The 18,367-nt window shown below is 42.4% G+C and overlaps 1 protein-coding gene across 1 annotated transcript in view; it reads right to left on the bottom strand.

The window, feature by feature from the left end:
• Positions 1-18,367, bottom strand: part of LOC137380590 (ran-binding protein 9-like) — a 151,223-nt gene that overhangs the window by 7,403 nt on the left and 125,453 nt on the right. The window contains exons 7-8 of the mRNA XM_068052634.1: positions 16,586-16,607; positions 14,389-14,500 (exon numbers count right to left, since the gene is read on the bottom strand). Coding sequence (XP_067908735.1) covers positions 14,389-14,500; positions 16,586-16,607 — 134 coding nt within the window. The remainder of the gene's footprint in view (positions 1-14,388; positions 14,501-16,585; positions 16,608-18,367) is intronic.

The raw sequence follows: 18,367 nt of genomic DNA, 5'->3' as shown, positions 1-18,367 counted from the left end.
AAGACATCCCTGCTCCTGTACTCGAATCCTCTCGCTATGAAGGCCAACATACCATTTGCCCTCTTAACTGCCTGCTGAACCTGCAAGCTTACTTTCAGCCACTGGTGCACAAGGACACCCAGGTCTTGCTGCACCTCCCCTTTCCCATTCTATCACCGTTCAGATAATAATTGGCCTTCCTGTTTTTGCCACCGAAGTGGATAACCTCACACTGATCCCTGCGGGTACCCCACTAGTCACTGCCTACCACTCGGAAAAAGACCTATTTATTCCTACTCTTTGTTTTATCAGAAAGAAATGGCCAGTCTATAGAAGTAGAGATAGATGACAGTCAGGCAGGATTCAGACCAAAGAAAGGAACAAGAGAGGGCATCTTTAACTTGAGTAGTAATCGAAAGATACCTGGAAGTACAAAAACGTGTGTGCGCGCGTGCTTTACAGACCACGAGAAGGCATTAGATAGAGTCTACCATCAGAAAATAATGGAGTGCTTAAACAAACTAGAAATTGACAAACGATAAAAGGATAATTCAGAATCTATACTGGAAGCAATCAGCGGTGATGAGACTTAATAGTGGCTTGTTAGACAGTTTTCCTATCAAAAGAGGGGTGCGTCAGGGCTGTGTCAAGTCCCCAAAACTGTTCAACCTGTACAGTGAAGCTATCTTCAGAGACATAGAACATCTACCAGGTTGCAATATTGGTGGGTTGAACATTAACAACTTGAGATACACAAGACACTGCACTGATTGCAAAGTCAGAATAGACACTACAGGAAATGGTGAACAAAATGAATGCAAGGACTATGGAATATGGATTAAGAATGAATGTGAAGAAAATCAAGACAATGGTGATAAGCAGAGACCTAACCCTGGAAGTGAAACTTGAAGTAAATGGACAAGTCCTGAAACAACTGAAAAGGTTTACATACCTTGGGCAGATTATGACAAATGATGGGAGATGTGATTGTGAGATCTGAAGGAGAATTGAGATAGCCAAGACCAGCTTTGTTAGTATGAAGGACCTGTTAACATCAAAGAAGCTGACTTTGAATCTTAGGAAAAGAATGCTGAGGTGCTACATTTTGTCATCTATGTTATATGCTTTGGAGACATGGACAACAAACAGAGACCATTGATAAGCTGAATGCATTTGAAATATGGACATATGGAGGATGTTCTGCATATTCTACACAGAAAGACGAATGAGGAAGTGCTGGAAATGACTGGAGTAAAGATGAAATTAGTGCATAACATCAAAGAGAGAAAGATATAATACTTTGGTCACATCATTAGAGCAGAAGGTAGACAGAGACAATTATTGGAAGGAAGCATCGATGGCAAACATAAGAGAAGGAAGCAAAGAAGAAAATGGATGACAGATATAATGGACTGGATGCAGTTGACCTACGTGGAATGTACAAGGACAGCACAGGACAGACAGAGATGGCGATCCATGGCAGTCAACCTTCTGGGATGAAGATGACAGCAACGAACAAACAAGCTAAATTTAAAAGCAGGCATTAGGAAGAACTCCATTACTCAGTGAAAAACCTATTTGGAATAATGCACAAGGGGAGTAACAGAACAAAAAATATGGTTGTTCGTGAGTTGGATACTATAATGCAAACGAGACAAATGGGCTTCGATTGGCCACATGATCTTTCGTCAGCCTTGACACTGCATAGATGAAGAAAAATCAAGATTGGAAAACTAGTGCTGGTACAGTAAGGCACTCACTGAAATCATCTGGTGTTATCAACATGTGTTTATATTGTGCCTTTAATGTAATAAAGCAAAATTAGATACTGAGTTAAATAAGGTGTTATGGGGCAGATGGCCAAAAACTTGGTCAAAGAGGTAGGTCTGAAGGACAGTCTTAAAGGAAGAAAGAGGTAGAGACTCGGAGAGGTTTCGGGTGGGAATTCCAGAATTTAGGGCCTAGGCAACTGAAGGTGGAGTGATTAAAATTGGGGATGTGCAAGAAGCCAGAATTAGAGGAGCGCAGATATCATGGAGGGTTGTGGGGCTGGAGGAGATTACAGAGATAGGGAGGGGCGACACCATGGAGGGATTCGAAAACAAGAATTTTAAAATCAAGGAGTTGCTTGACTGAGAACTGCAGTTCCGGGAAAGATGGGCATGGAGGTGACAACACGTTAAAGGGCTTTGGACAGGAAAGGGAGATTGGAGATGCAGTTTACAAGAATGGGGGTGGGGGAGGTCAAGGGTTGGCCTTTTGAAGAGAGGGAAGATTTAAAAAAGGAGAGATAACACCTGAAAAGAATCGTTAACGCTATCTGCTATATGGGGTCTAGGAGGGGATGTTGGGTGGTCAGCAGTTTAGTGTGAATTGGATCAAGGGAGTAGGAGGTGGATCTCATGGATAAAATGAGCTCAGCGAGAGCATGAAGGGAGGTAGGAGAGAAACTAGAGAAAGGAATGAGTTCAGTGCTAGGACGGGGGGGCTAAGAGGAGGTTTGGTCCAGTGGGCTAGTGGAAGGGAGGGACACAGCCGAGGCAGCTGATCGGATGGTCTTGATCTTCGTGACAAATAAGTCCATGAGCTCCTCGCACTTGTTGCTGGAGGTGAGGGTGGAGGTGAGGGTAGAGGAGACGGATTTAAAAAGATGTTTTGCAGTAGGAAATATAAGTCAGGGGTTTTCTTTGCAAACCAGAATAGCGAGCAGTTTGCGCCGACAAAAGCAGGACCCGATAATGATTTACATAGTCACCACCAGATCTGGCAGTGAACGGGCAAAATCAGTTGCTCGCTATATCCTTTTAAGGATGTATCCCCAGGATTTAAGGGAGCGGAGATGAGGGCGGTACCAGGGGAAGCAGCCCGGATGTGACAAAGTAATGCTTTATTGGGGATTAGGGCATCAAAGGTGGAGGTTGAGCAATCAGTATATGCAGCAATGTTGTGGCTAAGGATAGATGGTTGGGATTTTGAAAGTTCAGCTGTAAGTGAATTGGGGGATGGATTTTTCCAGGGGTGGATACAGGAGGTGGTAGGGTTGGGTTGTGGAAAGGAAATGCGGGTGGAAAGTGATACAAGGAAGAGGTCAGAGATGGCCTGTGATTGATACTGTATGAATGTGGGTTCACACTACCAGTGTACCTCAATGTATTGGGCTGTTTGTGGGATCAGTACACAATGAGTTAAAACAGCTTTCTGCTGAACAGGGATGCTGAGTTTCCCAAGGCACAGATAAGGAATTAAAGGAATGTGTGAAGGTCATTCATTCATGTCTTGAGTGTCTGGGGAGATATTCTGGCTACTGTGTTTATAGTAATAAAGTGATTGGAAGAGCTTAAGCGGACCATATAACCATGGATGATTAGCAGAGGTCAAGATCGGCTAAATTTAAGTCCTGGCTCCATACTGATAATATTCTATTCTTCATTGTGTCTTTTGATATATTGTGATTTAGTGGTAGTATACATGAAATGTAGAAATCAAAGGTAGAATTGGTATAAAAGAGTTTTGAGTGAACCATTGTATGTTGTAGTCACACTGGATTGTGGAAAGCGATGTACCTGAGTTCTTAGCGAATCGGGAACTCAATAAAGAATCATGTAATCATACTGGAATTGTGTGGCTTGACTTGCCTCAGTATTCACGTTGGACTGTGGAATACCAGCTTGTTAAAGACCCGATTCTGTGGTTGTTACAATGCATGTCTGTGTATTTTGGTGCTTAAAGTAAGAAACCAAAATGTAGCAGGAAAGCAGTCCCAATGGATATGATGGGAGTAACAAGACCACATGAGATGGCAAGGTCAAGGGGATGGCCATGAATATGGGTTGGGGTGTTTACATGGAGGGAAATATCTAGGGAAGATAAGAGGGCAATGAACTCAGGAAAGACCACATGATGAGTTGAGATGGTGGTTGAAATCACCCGAGTGACGTTCCTATATAAACCTTACCTAGTCTAAACCAGAAAGCGGGAGTGGAAAGCAGTGGGATTAGAGCCGATGGAAATGATCAACTGTTATTGTGTTAGGCAGTTGGTTAGGGTTGGCTATTGAAGTGTAGTATTGATATTTTATGCATTAACTTTTGAGGATCACAGTACTCAGCAGAATTTTACGACACCCAATTAACCTTAAGAGGGGAAAATACTCAGCAGGTCTGGCAGGATCTGTGGAGAGAGAAACAGTTAATGTTTCAGGTCTGTTATCTTTCATCAGAACTTTGTTTTCTCCACAGATCCTGCCAGACCTGCTGAGTATTCCCAGCATTTTTTTTTTTAAATTTCAGATTTTGAGAATTTGCAGTATTTTGCTTTTATTAACCTTAAAGAGGGTAATGTCTATCCTCAGTTTGTTCGATCAGGCCTGTAGGCTATAGCTTGATGAATTAAACAGCCTTCTCTCATTTGATCATGCTTTATAGGCAACAGAAAGGGTTAACACCCAGTTTGAAAGATGCAGTTTTAGATCTAAAAGTCCTGATTGTTAAATTCCAGAACGCTTGTTGTGGAAGGATAATGCTGGAGCCTATCTTTACAGTTTCACATTTATTGTACAGAGTAAAAAACGATTACAAACATGGAGCTCCACACTCAAAAACTTCCACCAGTCTCAGTTAGTCTCCTTATAAGTGCTCAAGTAAGGCCCCAGTTAACACCCTCCACCTGCATATAATTAAAACAACTGATAACCAATTAACAGATTCCCTTCTTTCTTTTACAATAAAACTTAGATCAATATGATTGTCAAGATTACTTTTCCAAATGTGGGAGTGTCCACTCTAACATCAATATCACCCAGTCGCTCTTCAAAACCCTGCAAAACTAACCTCGCTTTAACTTTATAAGTCCCATCGGGAAAGACTTTTTCAGTACAAATCCAACTATGTGACAAGGCTGGCTGTCCCCTATCTGGTGCCTCAGAATAAACACTAAACTTTCTAATTCCTTATATTTTGCTTCTTATTAGTTTATCCTCAAATTTATTGGCAGCCACTAAAACTTCACAGTCATGAGGACTTCTGCTTCTAGTTTTATTCTGAGACTGCTCTCTAGCCTTCATTTCATTGTGGAATCTATTCAAACTACGGCCTCTATTAGCACTGTGATATCTTTCTGGACTACTGCCGTAAGATCTCCCACACACCACTATCGGAGACTCTCCAGTACGGAATTGTTTCCTGACACAAGAGTCACTTCCAGACCCATTATTAGTACTTGCACTGTGCTTTTTTACTCTCCACCCTTTCACCTCATTCTGCCTGTCCATGGACCTTGCTTCTTGACCATCATCTTGAACGTTCAATCAACATTTAAACTTGCCAGCAGATTTTGCTGCATGTCCCACAATTGTTGCATCCCTCTATTTATGTTACCCGAGTACCTGCTTGGGACAATTAGCCTTCGGATGCGATAGCTCTTTCTTGAGTGTCATGATCGCTCACATTGCTATCCAACCCTTGAACGTACTCATTTTGTTCCTCAGGATCTTCATCACAAAACACGATCATTGGAGGAACAAGGTTCCGTAGAAACGTAGAAAAATAGGAGCAGGAATAGGCCATTTGGCCCTTCGAGCCTGCTCTGCCATTCAATACGATCATGGCTGATCATCCAAACTCTGTACCCTGCTCCCGCTTTCTCCCCGTATCCCTTGATCCCTTCAGCCCTAAGAACTATATCTAACTCTGAGTTCCGAAGAAGGGTCACTGACCCGAAACATTAACTCTGCTTCTCTTTCCACAGATGCGGCCAGACCTGTGGAGTGGTTCCAGCATTTCTTGTTTTTATTTCAGATTTCCAGCATCTGCAGTATTTTGCTTTTATATCTAACTCTTTCTTGAATATATTTAATGACTAGGTCTCAACTGTTTTCCGTGGTAGAGAATTCCACTGGTTCACCACTCTCTGGGTGAAGAAATCTCTCATCTCAGTCCTAAATGGCTTACCCCTTATACTTAGACTGTGACCCTTGGTCCTGGAATCTCCAGCCATCAGGAACATCCTTCCTGCATCTAGTCTGTCCAGTCCTGTTAGAATTTTGTAGGTTTCTATGAGATTCCCTCTCATTCTTCTAAACTCTGGCGAATACAAGAGTAATCGACCCAATCTCTCTTCATACGTCAGTCCTGCCATCCCAGGAATCAGCCTGGTGAACCTTTGCTGCACTCCCTCCATAGCAAGAACATCCTTCCTCAGATAAGGAGACCAAAACTGTACACAATACTCAAGGTGTGGTCACACCAAGGCTTCATATAATTGCAGCAAGACATCCTTGGTCCTGTACTCGAAACCTCTCGCTATGAAGGCCAACTGCCTGCTGCACCTGAATACTTACTTTCAGCGACTGGTGCACAAGGACATCCAGGTCTCGCTGCACCTCCCCCTTTCCCAATCTATCGCCGTTCAGATAATAATCTGCCTTCCTGTTTTTGCCACCAAAGTGGATAACTCACATTTATCCACATTAAACTGCATCTGCCATGTATTTGCCCACTCACCCAACCTGTCCAAATCACACTGGAGTTTCTCCCACAGCTCACACTCCCACCCAGCTTTGTGTCATCTGCAAACTTGGATATATTACATTTAATTCCCTCATCTATATCATTAACATATATTGTTAATAGCTGGGGTCCTAGCACAGATCCCTGCGGTACCCCACTCAGAAAAGGACCCATTTATTCCTACTCTTTGTTTCCTGTCTGCCAACCAGTTTTCTATCCATGTCAGTACCTTACCCCCAATCCCATGTGCTTTAATTTTGCACGCTAATCTACGTGGGACCTTATCGAAAGCCTTCTGAAAGTCCAAATACACCACATCCACTGGTTCTCCCTTATCTATTCTACTAGTTACATCCTCAAAAAATTCCAGTAGATTTGTCAAACATGATTTCCCTTTCATAAATCCATGTTGACTTTGCCCGATCCTGTCACTGTTTTCCAAGTGCTCTGCAATTACATCTTTTATAATGGACTCTTAGCATTTTCCCCACGACTGAAGTCAGGTCTATAATTCCCCGTTTTTTCTCTACCTCTTTTTTTAAGTAGTGGGGTTACATTAGCTACCCTCCAATCCGTTGGAACTGTTCCAAAGTCTATAGAATTTTGAAAAATGACCAGCAATGCATCTACTATTTCTAGGGCCACTTCCTTAAGTACTCTGGATTGTAGATTATTAGGCCCTGGTGACTTATCGGCCTTCAATCCTGTCAATTTCCCGAACATCATTTCCCTACTAATACTGATTTCATACAGTTCCTCCTTCTCACTAGACCCTATGTTCCCCAACATTTCTGGGAGGTAATTTGTGTCCTCCTTTGTGAAGGCAGAACAAAAGTATGTATTTAATTGGTCTGCCATTTCTTTGTTCCCCGTTATAAATTCCCCCGTTTCTGACTGTAAGGGACCCACATTTGTCTTCACCAATCTTATTCTCTTCACATATCTATAGAAGCTTTTACAGTCAGTTTTTATGTTCCCTGCAAGCTTACTCTCATACTCTATTTTCCCCTTCTTAATCAATCCCTTTGTCCTCCTTTGCTGAATTCTAAACTGCTCCCAAACCTCAGGTCTGCTGCTTGTTTTGGCCATTTTGTAAGCTACGGTTGAGCCACCCTTCCGGTTTTATTTTTGTGCCAGACAGGAATGAACAATTGTTGTAATTCATCCATGCGCTCTTTAAATGCTAGCCATTGCCTATCCACTGTCAACCCTTTAAGTAACGTTCCCCAATCTATCATAGCCAACTCGCGCATCATACTTTCATAGTTTCCTTTATTTAGATTCAGGACCCTAGACTCAGAATCAACTCTCTTACTCTCCATCTTAATGAAGAATTCTATCATGTTAATCATGCCTTGTTCCCCCTCTATGAGCTGCTCAGATTCTGAAATTTTGTAATTAACCTCGATTGAGCATGAGAAATGAACTTGAACAGTTTGATTTCCATAATAAAAGCAAAATACTGCAGATTTTGATTTCCATGCGGCACAGTGGCGCAGTGGTTAGCACTGCAGCCTCACAGCTCCAGGGACCCGGGTTCGATTCTGGGCACTGCCTGTGTGGAGTTTGCAAGTTCTCCCTGTGTCTGCGTGGGTTTTCTCCGGGTGCTCCGGTTTCCTCCCACAAGCCAAAAGACTTGCAGGTTGGTAGGTAAATTGGCCATTATAAATTGTCACTAGTGTAGGTAGGTGGTAGGGAAATATAGGGACAGATGGGGATGTTTGGTAGGAATGTAGGATTAGTATAAATGGGTGGTTGATGGTCGGCACAGACTCGGTGGGCCGAAGGGCCTGTTTCAGTGCTGTATCTCTAATCTAATCATAACTACTGCCTTACCATCATGACCTTACCAGGGCCCGTCCATTGCCTATGACACTCTCTTTTATAGCACACTAATTCTCCTGAATTAAAGTCTGCCTCAGATGGCCTTACACAATGCCTCAGAGCTCTCTGAATTTTCTCAGAGACATCTTGATGAAAGCCTGTCTCCCTGCATGTAAAGCATTCAAATGTGCAGAAAAAATGAGATTAATTGTAGTACCTTCTAGAGCAGGAGGACTGTCGCACAGTACAGAAGGAAATCTGGGATTCCGCCCATAGAGCAATTGAAAGGGACTATATCCCCCAACCATCTGAAGCAACTTTTTTTTTTGCATGAACTGCTCATGCTAGGGCAGTTGTCAACTTGCAGTTTGGTTGCAGCTAAGATTTTATGCAGCATTTCATCAATCACTGTGATTCCTTTCACAGAGCCCATTGCTGAAAGGACTTTCAGCTACAGTATTCATCACCATAACATTCATGTTTTCACATGTCTCTGAACTCGTCCGACAAATTCACCTCCATTAGTCAGAAACTTAGCTGGTGTCCCACATCCAGTCCCTAACCATTTCTCCATGATTTTATCTATAATTACCCTTTTGTCCTTACTATTATTGTAGAAAGACTAAATCTAGTTGCTACGTCTATAAAATGTATAATGAAAATATTCCTGTCTTTGCCCCGCACCTTTAAATCCATGGCAACTACCTCATTAAAGTCACGTGCTAATGGAAGGCTTACAATACAATGTGATGGTGTCCTCCGATACTTTTTACAGATTTAAAGCTTTTCACTAACCTCTTCCGTTTTCCTTGTATACTCTTCATCAATCACAACTGCATCCTTTAGCAGGGTTTTTAATCTGACAAGGGTGAGCAAATTATCTGTGCTTCTCATCTCTGATTCTTATCACCTGATGCCATTAATACTTCTCCAACACTCTGATCAGAAACATCAGGTTTTGTTAAGGGGATACAATAATGCCCTGACTGGCTAAACTGCAAATTCACTGACTTATCATGCTCCATATCAAGTTTCACTTGTGCCTTTTTCATTGAAGCTTTATTCAATAGTAAAGGTATTTCACTAGAGACTACATCAGTACTGATAAAGTGGCTTACTCCAGCTATTTTACATGGAATTACTACTCTCTTCAGTGACCTCAATGTGTTATCACCAAACCTAAAGCTGGTAGTACTTTGATACTCCTTAAACTTGTGTTGATCCTCACTACTGAGTAAATCCAGATAACACTGTAACCAATCAGTTCCACATACTGTCGATGTGCAAGCACTATGTAATACAGCATGGTTGAATGAATCCACAACTAACAATCACAGGACTAAAATTCCTTGTCATTAGTACAATTCGTTCAGATTCATCATTATCTTCCTCTTCTGCCTCAGAATTCTCTGTCATGTGTTATTTCGAAGACTCTGCCCCCCTGCTTTGATAGTTCATTGCATAATAATACGTTGAGTCATGCCTGAAGCATCTACTAACTGTTCCTTGGGCATTCCTTGCTGTTCCAATTCTGTCTGCCACTGTAATAGTCAGACCTGCTCAAGGTGCTTTCATCCTCATTCCTCCTGTCTTTAATTCTACCATTGTACTTATGCCTGCATCCAGTATCTGGACCATTTCGAAATCTAGTAAACACTGAGTCCTCCATTCTTTGTGTCACCACAGAATGCCCTGTTTGTTTTACTAGGGGTGAAGGAAATGACTGTTTCCCCAGAAACAACTTTACGGCAGCAGAAATCTGATCTAACAGAGTCTTTTTCCGAGAACGGAGCCCCAATTAGAAGCAGGAGCCTGTCCATTCGCGACACCCTAGCACAATCTAGCAATTTACATGCTAGCACTGAACCAGGGATCTCCAAATTGAACTTCCTCAATCTTCTTTAATTCACCACCGTGCACCCATGCCAACATTTCTGTCCTTGGCCTGCTGCAGTGTTCCAGTGAACCTCAACACAAGCTCGAGGAACAGCACTTTATCTTCCGAGTAGGCAGCCTTCTGGACTCTGAGTTCAACAACTTCAGAGTATGACGGCTTTTTAAAAAAATATATTTTATTTTTTTAACCATGGGCCTGTCTTAAACTTGTTTTACAGGTTTTTGCTTTTGGGCAGAGCTGTTCATTATTCTGCCATTAACACTCACTCTGGACTAATGTTTTTCTTTTACAACATATATGCACTCCTTTTGCCTTTGTTCCGTGACATGTTTGTCATTTAATCTCTCCTGCCCTTTGCCCATTCACACACCTTCTCTTTTGTTCTTCTTCCCTCTCCCTCTTTTCACTTGCTCAAAGCCTATTACATTTCTAACCTTTGCCAGTTCTGATGAAAGGTCACAGACTGGTCACAGGTCTAGAAAACCTGCGAATAATGCAAGGCTGGATGGCATCTATTTTAATGCAAGGAATCTTACTAGTAAGGCAGATGAATTGAAGGCATTGACTAACACACGGAATATGATATTATTGCTATCACAGAGACATGGTTGAGGGAAGGGCAGGACTGGCAGCTCAATATTCCAGGGTATAAGAATCTTCAGGCATGACGGGAGGGTGTAAAAGAGGAGGTGGCATTGCTCTGTTGATCAAGGAGTCAATTACTGCAATAAAGAGGGATGATATCTTAGAAGGTTCCTCAAATGAGGTCATATGGGTAGAACTCAAAAACAAAAAGGGGGCAATCACTTGGCTGGGAGTGTACTACAGGCTTCTAAACAATCAGGGAAGATAGAGGAGCAGACATGTAGGCAAATCTCAGAGAGGTGTAAAAATAATAGGGTAATAATAGTAGGGGATTTCAACTTCCCCAATATCAACTGGGATAGTCTTAATGCAAAAGGCTTAAAGGGGGCGGAATTCTTCAAGTACATACAGGAGAACTTTTTGAGCCAGCACATAGAAAGTCCTAAAAAAGAAGGGGCAGTATTGGACCTAATCCTAGGGAATGAAGCCGGACAAGTGGTAGAAGTGTCAGTGGGGGAACATTTCGGGGATGGTGACCATAACTCTGTAAGATTTAAGGTAGTTATGGAAAAGGACAAAGATGGACCGGAAATAAAAGTACTGAATTGGCGGAAGGACGATTTCAATATGATAAAATAGGATCTGGCCAAAGCGCACTGGGAGCAGCTACTTGTAGAAAAGTCTACATCAGACCAGTGGGAGTCATCCAAAAAGGAAATAGTGAGAGTTCAGGGCCAACATGCTCCTGTAAAGGTGAAGGGTAGGACCAACAAGTCCTAGGAACCCTGGATGTCAAGGGATATAGAGGATTGGGTAAGGAAAAAAAAGGAGGCTTATAGCAGATTGAGAGCACTGAAAACAGCAGAGGCCCTAGATGAGTATAGAAAGTGTTAGAGGGTACTTAAAAAAGTAATTAGGAGAGCAAAGAGGGGACATGAAAAAACACTGGCGGGCAAAATAAAGGAAAATCCCAAGGCGTTTATATTAAGGGCAAGAGGATACCAGGGAAAGAGTAGGACCCATTAGGGACCAAAGTGGCAATGCGTGTGTGGAGCCAGAGGACATATGTGAGGTTTTAAATGATTACTTTGCATCTGTGTTCACTATGGAGAAGGACGATGTAGCTGTAGAGATAAGGGAGGGGGATTGTCACATACACAAACAAATTAGCATTGAAAGGGAGGAACTATTAGCAGTTTTAGCGGGCTTAATAATGGATAAATCCCCAGGCCCAGATGAGATGTATCCCAGGCTGTTATGTGAGGCAAAGGAGAAGATAGCAGGGGCTCTGACACAAATTTCTAAATCTTCTCTGGCCACAGGAGAGGTACCAGAGGACTGGAGGACAGCGAATGTGGTACCATTATTCAAGAATGGCAGCAGGGATAAACCAGGCAATTACAGGCCAGTGAGTCCAACATCAGTGGTTGGGAAACTATTGGAAAAAATTCTGAGGAACAGGATTAATCTCCACCTGGAGAGGCAGGGATCAATCAGGGATATTCAGCATGGCTGTGTCAGGGGGAGATCGTGTCTAACTAATTTGATTGAATTTTTTTGAGTAGGTGACTAGATGTATAGATGAGGGCAAAGCAGTTGATGTCGTTCAAATGCACTTCAGTAAGACTTTTGATAAGGTCCCGCATGGGAGATTGGTTAAGAAGGTAAGAACCCATGGGATCCAGGACAATTTGGCAAATTGGATCCAAAATTGGCTTAGTGGCAGGAGGCAGGGTGTGATGGTCGAGGGTTCTTTTTGTGAGTGGAAGCCTGTGACCAGTGATGTACTGCAGGGATCGGTGCTGGGACACTTGCTGTTTGGCGTGTACATTAATGATTTAGACGTGAATAGAGGAGGTATGATCAGTAAGTTCGCAGATGACACAAAAATTGGTGGTGTGGCAAATAGTGAGGAGGAAAGCCTTAGATTACAGAACGATACAGATGGAATGGAAAGATGGGCAGAGCAGTGGCAAATGGAATTTAATCCTGAGAAGTGTGATGTGATGCATTTTGAGAGGACTAACAAGGGAAGGGAATATACAATGGATGGTAGCACCCTAGGAAGTACAAAGGGACCTTGGTGTACTTGTCCATAGATCACTGAAGGCAGCAGCACAGGTAGATAAGGTGGTTAGGAAGGCATATGGGATACTGGCCTTTATTAGCTGAGGCAAAGAATATAAGAGCAGGAAGGTTATGATAGAGCTGTACAAAACGCTAGTTAGGCCACAGCTGGAGTACTGTGTACAGTTCTGGTCACCACCCTATAGGAAGGATGTGATTTCTCTGGTGAGGGTGCAGAAGAGATTCACCAGGATGTTGCCTGGGCTGGAGCATTTCAGCTATGAAGAGAGACTGGATAGGCTGGGGTTGTTTTCCTTAGAACTGAGAAGGCTGAGGGGGGACCTGATTGAGGTGTACAAAATTATGAGGGGCATTGATAGGATAGATAGGAAGAAACTTTTTCCCTTAGTGGAGGTGTCAACAACCAGGGGGCACAGATTTAAGGTAAGGGGCAGGAAGTTTTGAGGGGATGTGAGGAAAAATGTCTTCACCTAGAGGGTGGCTGGAATCTGGAACACACTGTCCGAAGGGGTGGTAGAGACAGGAACGCTCACAACATTTAAGAAGTATTTAGATGAGCACTTGTAACACCATAGCATACAAGGCTGCGGGCCAAGTGCTGGAAAATAGGATTAGAATAGACAGGTGCTTGATGGCCGGCACAGACACGATGAGCCAAAGGGCCTGTTTCTGTGCTGTATAACTCTACGACCTGAAATGTTAACTCTGTTTCTCTCTCCACAGATGCTGCCAGACCTGATGAGTATTTACAGCACTTTGTTTTTATTCCTCAATCTTCTAAACAATCTGTTAAGGTCCATGATACATTCCTCCATTGAATAACCATCTGTTTTCCGAAATCTATCCAAGTCTGACCATGCCTTATATGTATTCAATAGGTCACCTTTCTTGCAAATTTTATCCAAGAGTTCTAACAGAAGATCCAAACCTTCATCACCATCCAACCGACGAGCATCCAGTTCACAAAACATTTTACTTCTAATTTTACTTTTGGTAGGAAGTGACAATGCCAAGGTCAAACCTGGTCTCCTCTTTGGTAGGGACGTAACCCGTGTCCACAAATACACTTCATTCTTCCACTGGTCATATGATTCAGACTCAGAACATCGGAGAGAAATCATACCCTGACAATTTGCACTTGCTTTCTGCTGTATTTTCCACAATAGCCAGTGAGATTTTAGTTTTCTATGTAAAAAGAAAATTCCTAGTTTCCAATATTCAGCTTTAGGCAACCATCGTCCGCTACCGTGTTAAATTTTAGAATGTTTGTTGCGGAAGGAGGTTGCTGCAGCCTATCTTTACTCAGTTTCACATTTATTGTACAGAGTAAAAGGATTACAAACATATAACTCCTCACTCAAACCTTCCATCAGTCTCAGTCTCCTTAGAAGTGCTCAGGTAAGACCCCAGTTAACACCCTCCACCTGCATACAATTAAACAATTGATACACAATTAACAATGATGATCACCTACTTAAAGTAACTTGTAAATATACCACTTGTACTCACCTAATATAGCACTATTCAATGCAGAGCACACAGGTTCTCTTTGCACTATATCAAGCTGATATCCAACTGGACTGTTCCATGGATCGGAATAGGCAAGCAAACTAAATGCATCCTGAATGGTGCAAAGATATTACAAATGTGAACAGTGGATAAAAAAACTAATTCAACATGGAAAGACATTTAAGAGAAACTTGGCTAATTATCTAAATATTTACAAAATTACAGCCTATAAATCAGACAAAATCACACGAGTGATGCACAAAAAAGGCATAGCCTTAAACTTAATGTTAAGTTAATCATAACTTTAGGACTTACAATAAAAATGTCTTTAGTTCTGAATTCTTCGATCTGACACCATGAATAATGTGGAAGCCAAGTGGAAAAATGCATAATTCAGTTTGTTAAAGAAAGCACAAGTAAGGCACTGAATGGCACAGTGGTTTAGAGACATCGGACCTTTAATTCCAAACCCCATGACCTGCTGCTGGACACAAGGTAGGGCTTCAACTGCACCAGATGCTGACCTTTCAGAAATTGTTGGGTGAACTTATTTGAATATTGTCATGCAGCACAAAGTTGCAATCCTGCACAGCACATGGAAGGCTGAGAAATTGATGTAGAGAAAGGGAGGGAGAGAGAGAGAGAGCGCAATATCTATAGGAATGCAAGATAGATAAAAGCACCATTTTGGAAGTCTTCAGGATATTCAACATATTCTTTCACATGGAATTACTAATGTGTGTTAATTCCCAAGGCCAGTTCTCCTGCAGATCTGAGACATGCCTGGTGGAAGAGCAGGAGACAGCTGTGAGGATTCTGCCTCCCCTCAGGACAGCAGCAGGAAGTACTTGGTTCTGTTCTCTCAGATGCCTTCAGAGGTGGAGGTAAGTCAGCAGGCTAAGGGTGTGGAGATTACTAGCCCAGAGTAAGCAATCTGGCTGTTGCAGGTCCATCACATTCAGCAGCACCTGAAAGGAGGGCTACCTCAGTCCTGGGTCATTAGGTGACAGAATAAGACAAAAATAAACTAAACATAGTAAGGCATAATGGTGAAACTAAATGACTTTCAGTGATAATGTTCCAGAAATCTTTTATGCTTTTTGAAATATATTTGACAATCATTTTTTATTGAAAATAAATTTGTGCTGAAATGAAGATATTGGCAGATTTCAGACCATCAGTGGACTTCTACTTTCAATGATGTTTTCCGAAGGGTTGCAGGTTTAAATTATGTGAAGCACTCTGGTTATTTACAGATGTTTCATAGCAATAATAAAATATTACAGAAAGTCTCCAATTAATTCATCTCTCAACTCTCATCTGGCAGCTGTCTATGCCCCTGTTTAAGTTACTATGTCTCAGGGGATTTCAGCATCTGACTCAGTTTCATCCTTACAAGTAAATATTTCCAAGTCTTTCTGAAAAACAAAAACTATGGTGGATACAGCAACACAGTGCAATTCACAAACTGAACATACCAGAGGAAGTCCCTGGCCTATCTAGACATCTGGACTGCCCTGCAGCATACCAATGGCATTCAAGTGCTTCATTATAGCATTCCTCCACTTCACTGGTGGTTCCTCTCAAATAGTGTTAGAAGCTTTAGAGACCCCTCATCTCTAAGCAGCTGGACAGCATGTTGCTCTTGATTCTGATTGAGCGCAATATTGGACTGCTGAAGGATAAATGAAACACAGCAGCTCCCTGCATACTGATGTGTAGAAACTTGTGCATGTAATTGGACATTAAGAGACTAATGTTCCTTGGTTCACAATGATGTAAGAAAGTGCGAAAATGACCGCGAGGGCCTGAGAGTGATGGAGTGACACCCAAAAGATTTGTGATGCAAGTCGATCATAAATTATTTGAAATAGTTTGTAATGGAAAAAAATGTAGCTAACATATTGCTAAAGATCCCATATAGTACACGTACTATGGGGGTAAGGTAACTGAACTCATACATGAAGATCAGACACCTACCCCTTTGAGACAGCAGTTTTCAAACTGAAAACGATGCCAACAGGAAAGTAAACATTAACTGAAGCTTTATTCAATGACTATATCGAGGACTTGAAATTTCTTGGATTCAAACAGCCCAGAGTCCATCATTTTAAAAACTGAGTGATATACTTTACTGTTTAATGGCATTGTAAATATGGTTTCTCAATTCACTGATGAAAAAAACAGTGAGACTGACAACTAGTTTATGGGTTTGCTTTCTGAATCAAAATAAATCACGCAAACTCAAAAGAAGCACATATAGGAGGTGGTGAGAGAGGAAGACAACAATCAAACAATCCCAACTTAAGTTATCATAGACTTCTACAGCAAAGCTGGAGCCCATTCACCTCAATACAGCTGTCAACTTTCTGAAAGAGTAATTGATTTGGTTCCATTCTTTTTAAACTATTTATCCAAATTCATTTTGAAACCACTATGGATCCTGCATCCACCACTAATATAAAAGCAAAATACTGCAGATGCTGGAAATCTAAAATAAAAAGAAATGCTGGAAATACACAACAGGTCTGGCAGCATCTGTGGAGAGAGAAGCAGAGTTAATGTTTCAGGTCAGTGACCTTTCATCAGAACTGGCAAAAGTTAGAAATGTAATAGGTTTTAAGCAAATAAAGTAGGGGTGGGGCAAGAGAGAACAAAAGGAAAGGTGTCGAAAGGACAGAGTCACAGAGAATAACTGATCAAAAGGTCATGGAGCAAAGGCAAACAGTATGTTAATGCTGTGCTGAAAGACAAAGTGTTAGTGCAGAGAAGGTGTTAACTGACAGAAAATTAACAGCCCTGGCCCAAAGCACAAACATGAAATAAGTGGTAAAAAAAACTAAAATAAAATTTAAAAAAAAGAGCTAAAAATAAAAAAGGGGGGCCCGTCATGCTCTGAAATTACTGAACTCAATGTTCAGTCCGGCAGGCTGTAGCGTGCCCAATCGGTAAATGAGATGCTGTTCCTCGAGCTTGCGTTGATGTTCACTGGAACACTGTAGCAAGCCCAGGGCAGAGATGGGAGCATGAGAGAAGGGGGGGTGGGGTGTTGAAAGGGCAAGCAATCTGAAGCTTGGGGGTCATGATTTCGGACTAAACGGAGGTGTTACGCAAAGTTGTCACCCAATCTGCGTTTGGTCTCCCCAAAGTACAGGAGACCACATTATGATCAGTGAATACAGTATACCAAATTGAAAGTCGTACAAGGGCAGGTATTACACCTCCTGCGATTGCATGGGAAGGTGCCATGGGAAGGGGGCGAGGTGTTTGGGGTAAAGGAGGAGCAGACCAGGGTATTGCGGTGGGAACGATCCCTTTGGAATGCTGACAGGGGAGGGGAGGGGAAGATGAGTTTGGTAGTAGCATCACGCTGGACATGGCGGAAATGGCGGAGGATGATCCTCTGGATGTGGAGGCTGGTGGGGTGGAAATTGAGGACATGGGGAACCCTGTCACTGTCCTACCTCCTTCCTAAATTCCACAAACAGAACGGTTCTGGCAGACCCATTGTTTCAGCCTGTTCCTGCCCCACTGAACTTATTTCTTCCTATCTTGACTCTATCTTTTCTCCCCTGGTCCAGTCTCTTCCCACCTACATCTGTGACTATTCTGACGCCCTACGCCATTTTGACAATTTTCAAGTTTCCTGGCCCCAACCGCCTCTTCTTCACTATGGGTGTCCAATCTCTCTACACCTCCATCCCCCACCAGGACAGTTTGAGGGCTCTCCGCTTCTTCCTTGAACAGAGGCCCAACCAGTCCCCATCCACCACTAGCCTCCTCCGCCTGGCTGAACTTTGTTCTCACATTAAACTACTTCTCCTCCAACTCCACTCACTTCCTTCAAGTAAAAGCTGTTAATATGGGTAACTACATGGGTCCTAGTCATGCCTGTCTTTTTGTGGGATACGTCGAACATTCCTTGTTCCAGTCCTACTCAGGCCCCCTCCCCCAAATCTTTTCTCGGTACATTGATGAC

This window comes from Heterodontus francisci, chromosome 2, assembly GCF_036365525.1.
Source record: "Heterodontus francisci isolate sHetFra1 chromosome 2, sHetFra1.hap1, whole genome shotgun sequence".
Lineage (NCBI taxonomy): Eukaryota > Metazoa > Chordata > Chondrichthyes > Heterodontiformes > Heterodontidae > Heterodontus > Heterodontus francisci.
This window is presented reverse-complemented; position numbering and strand designations above follow the sequence as displayed.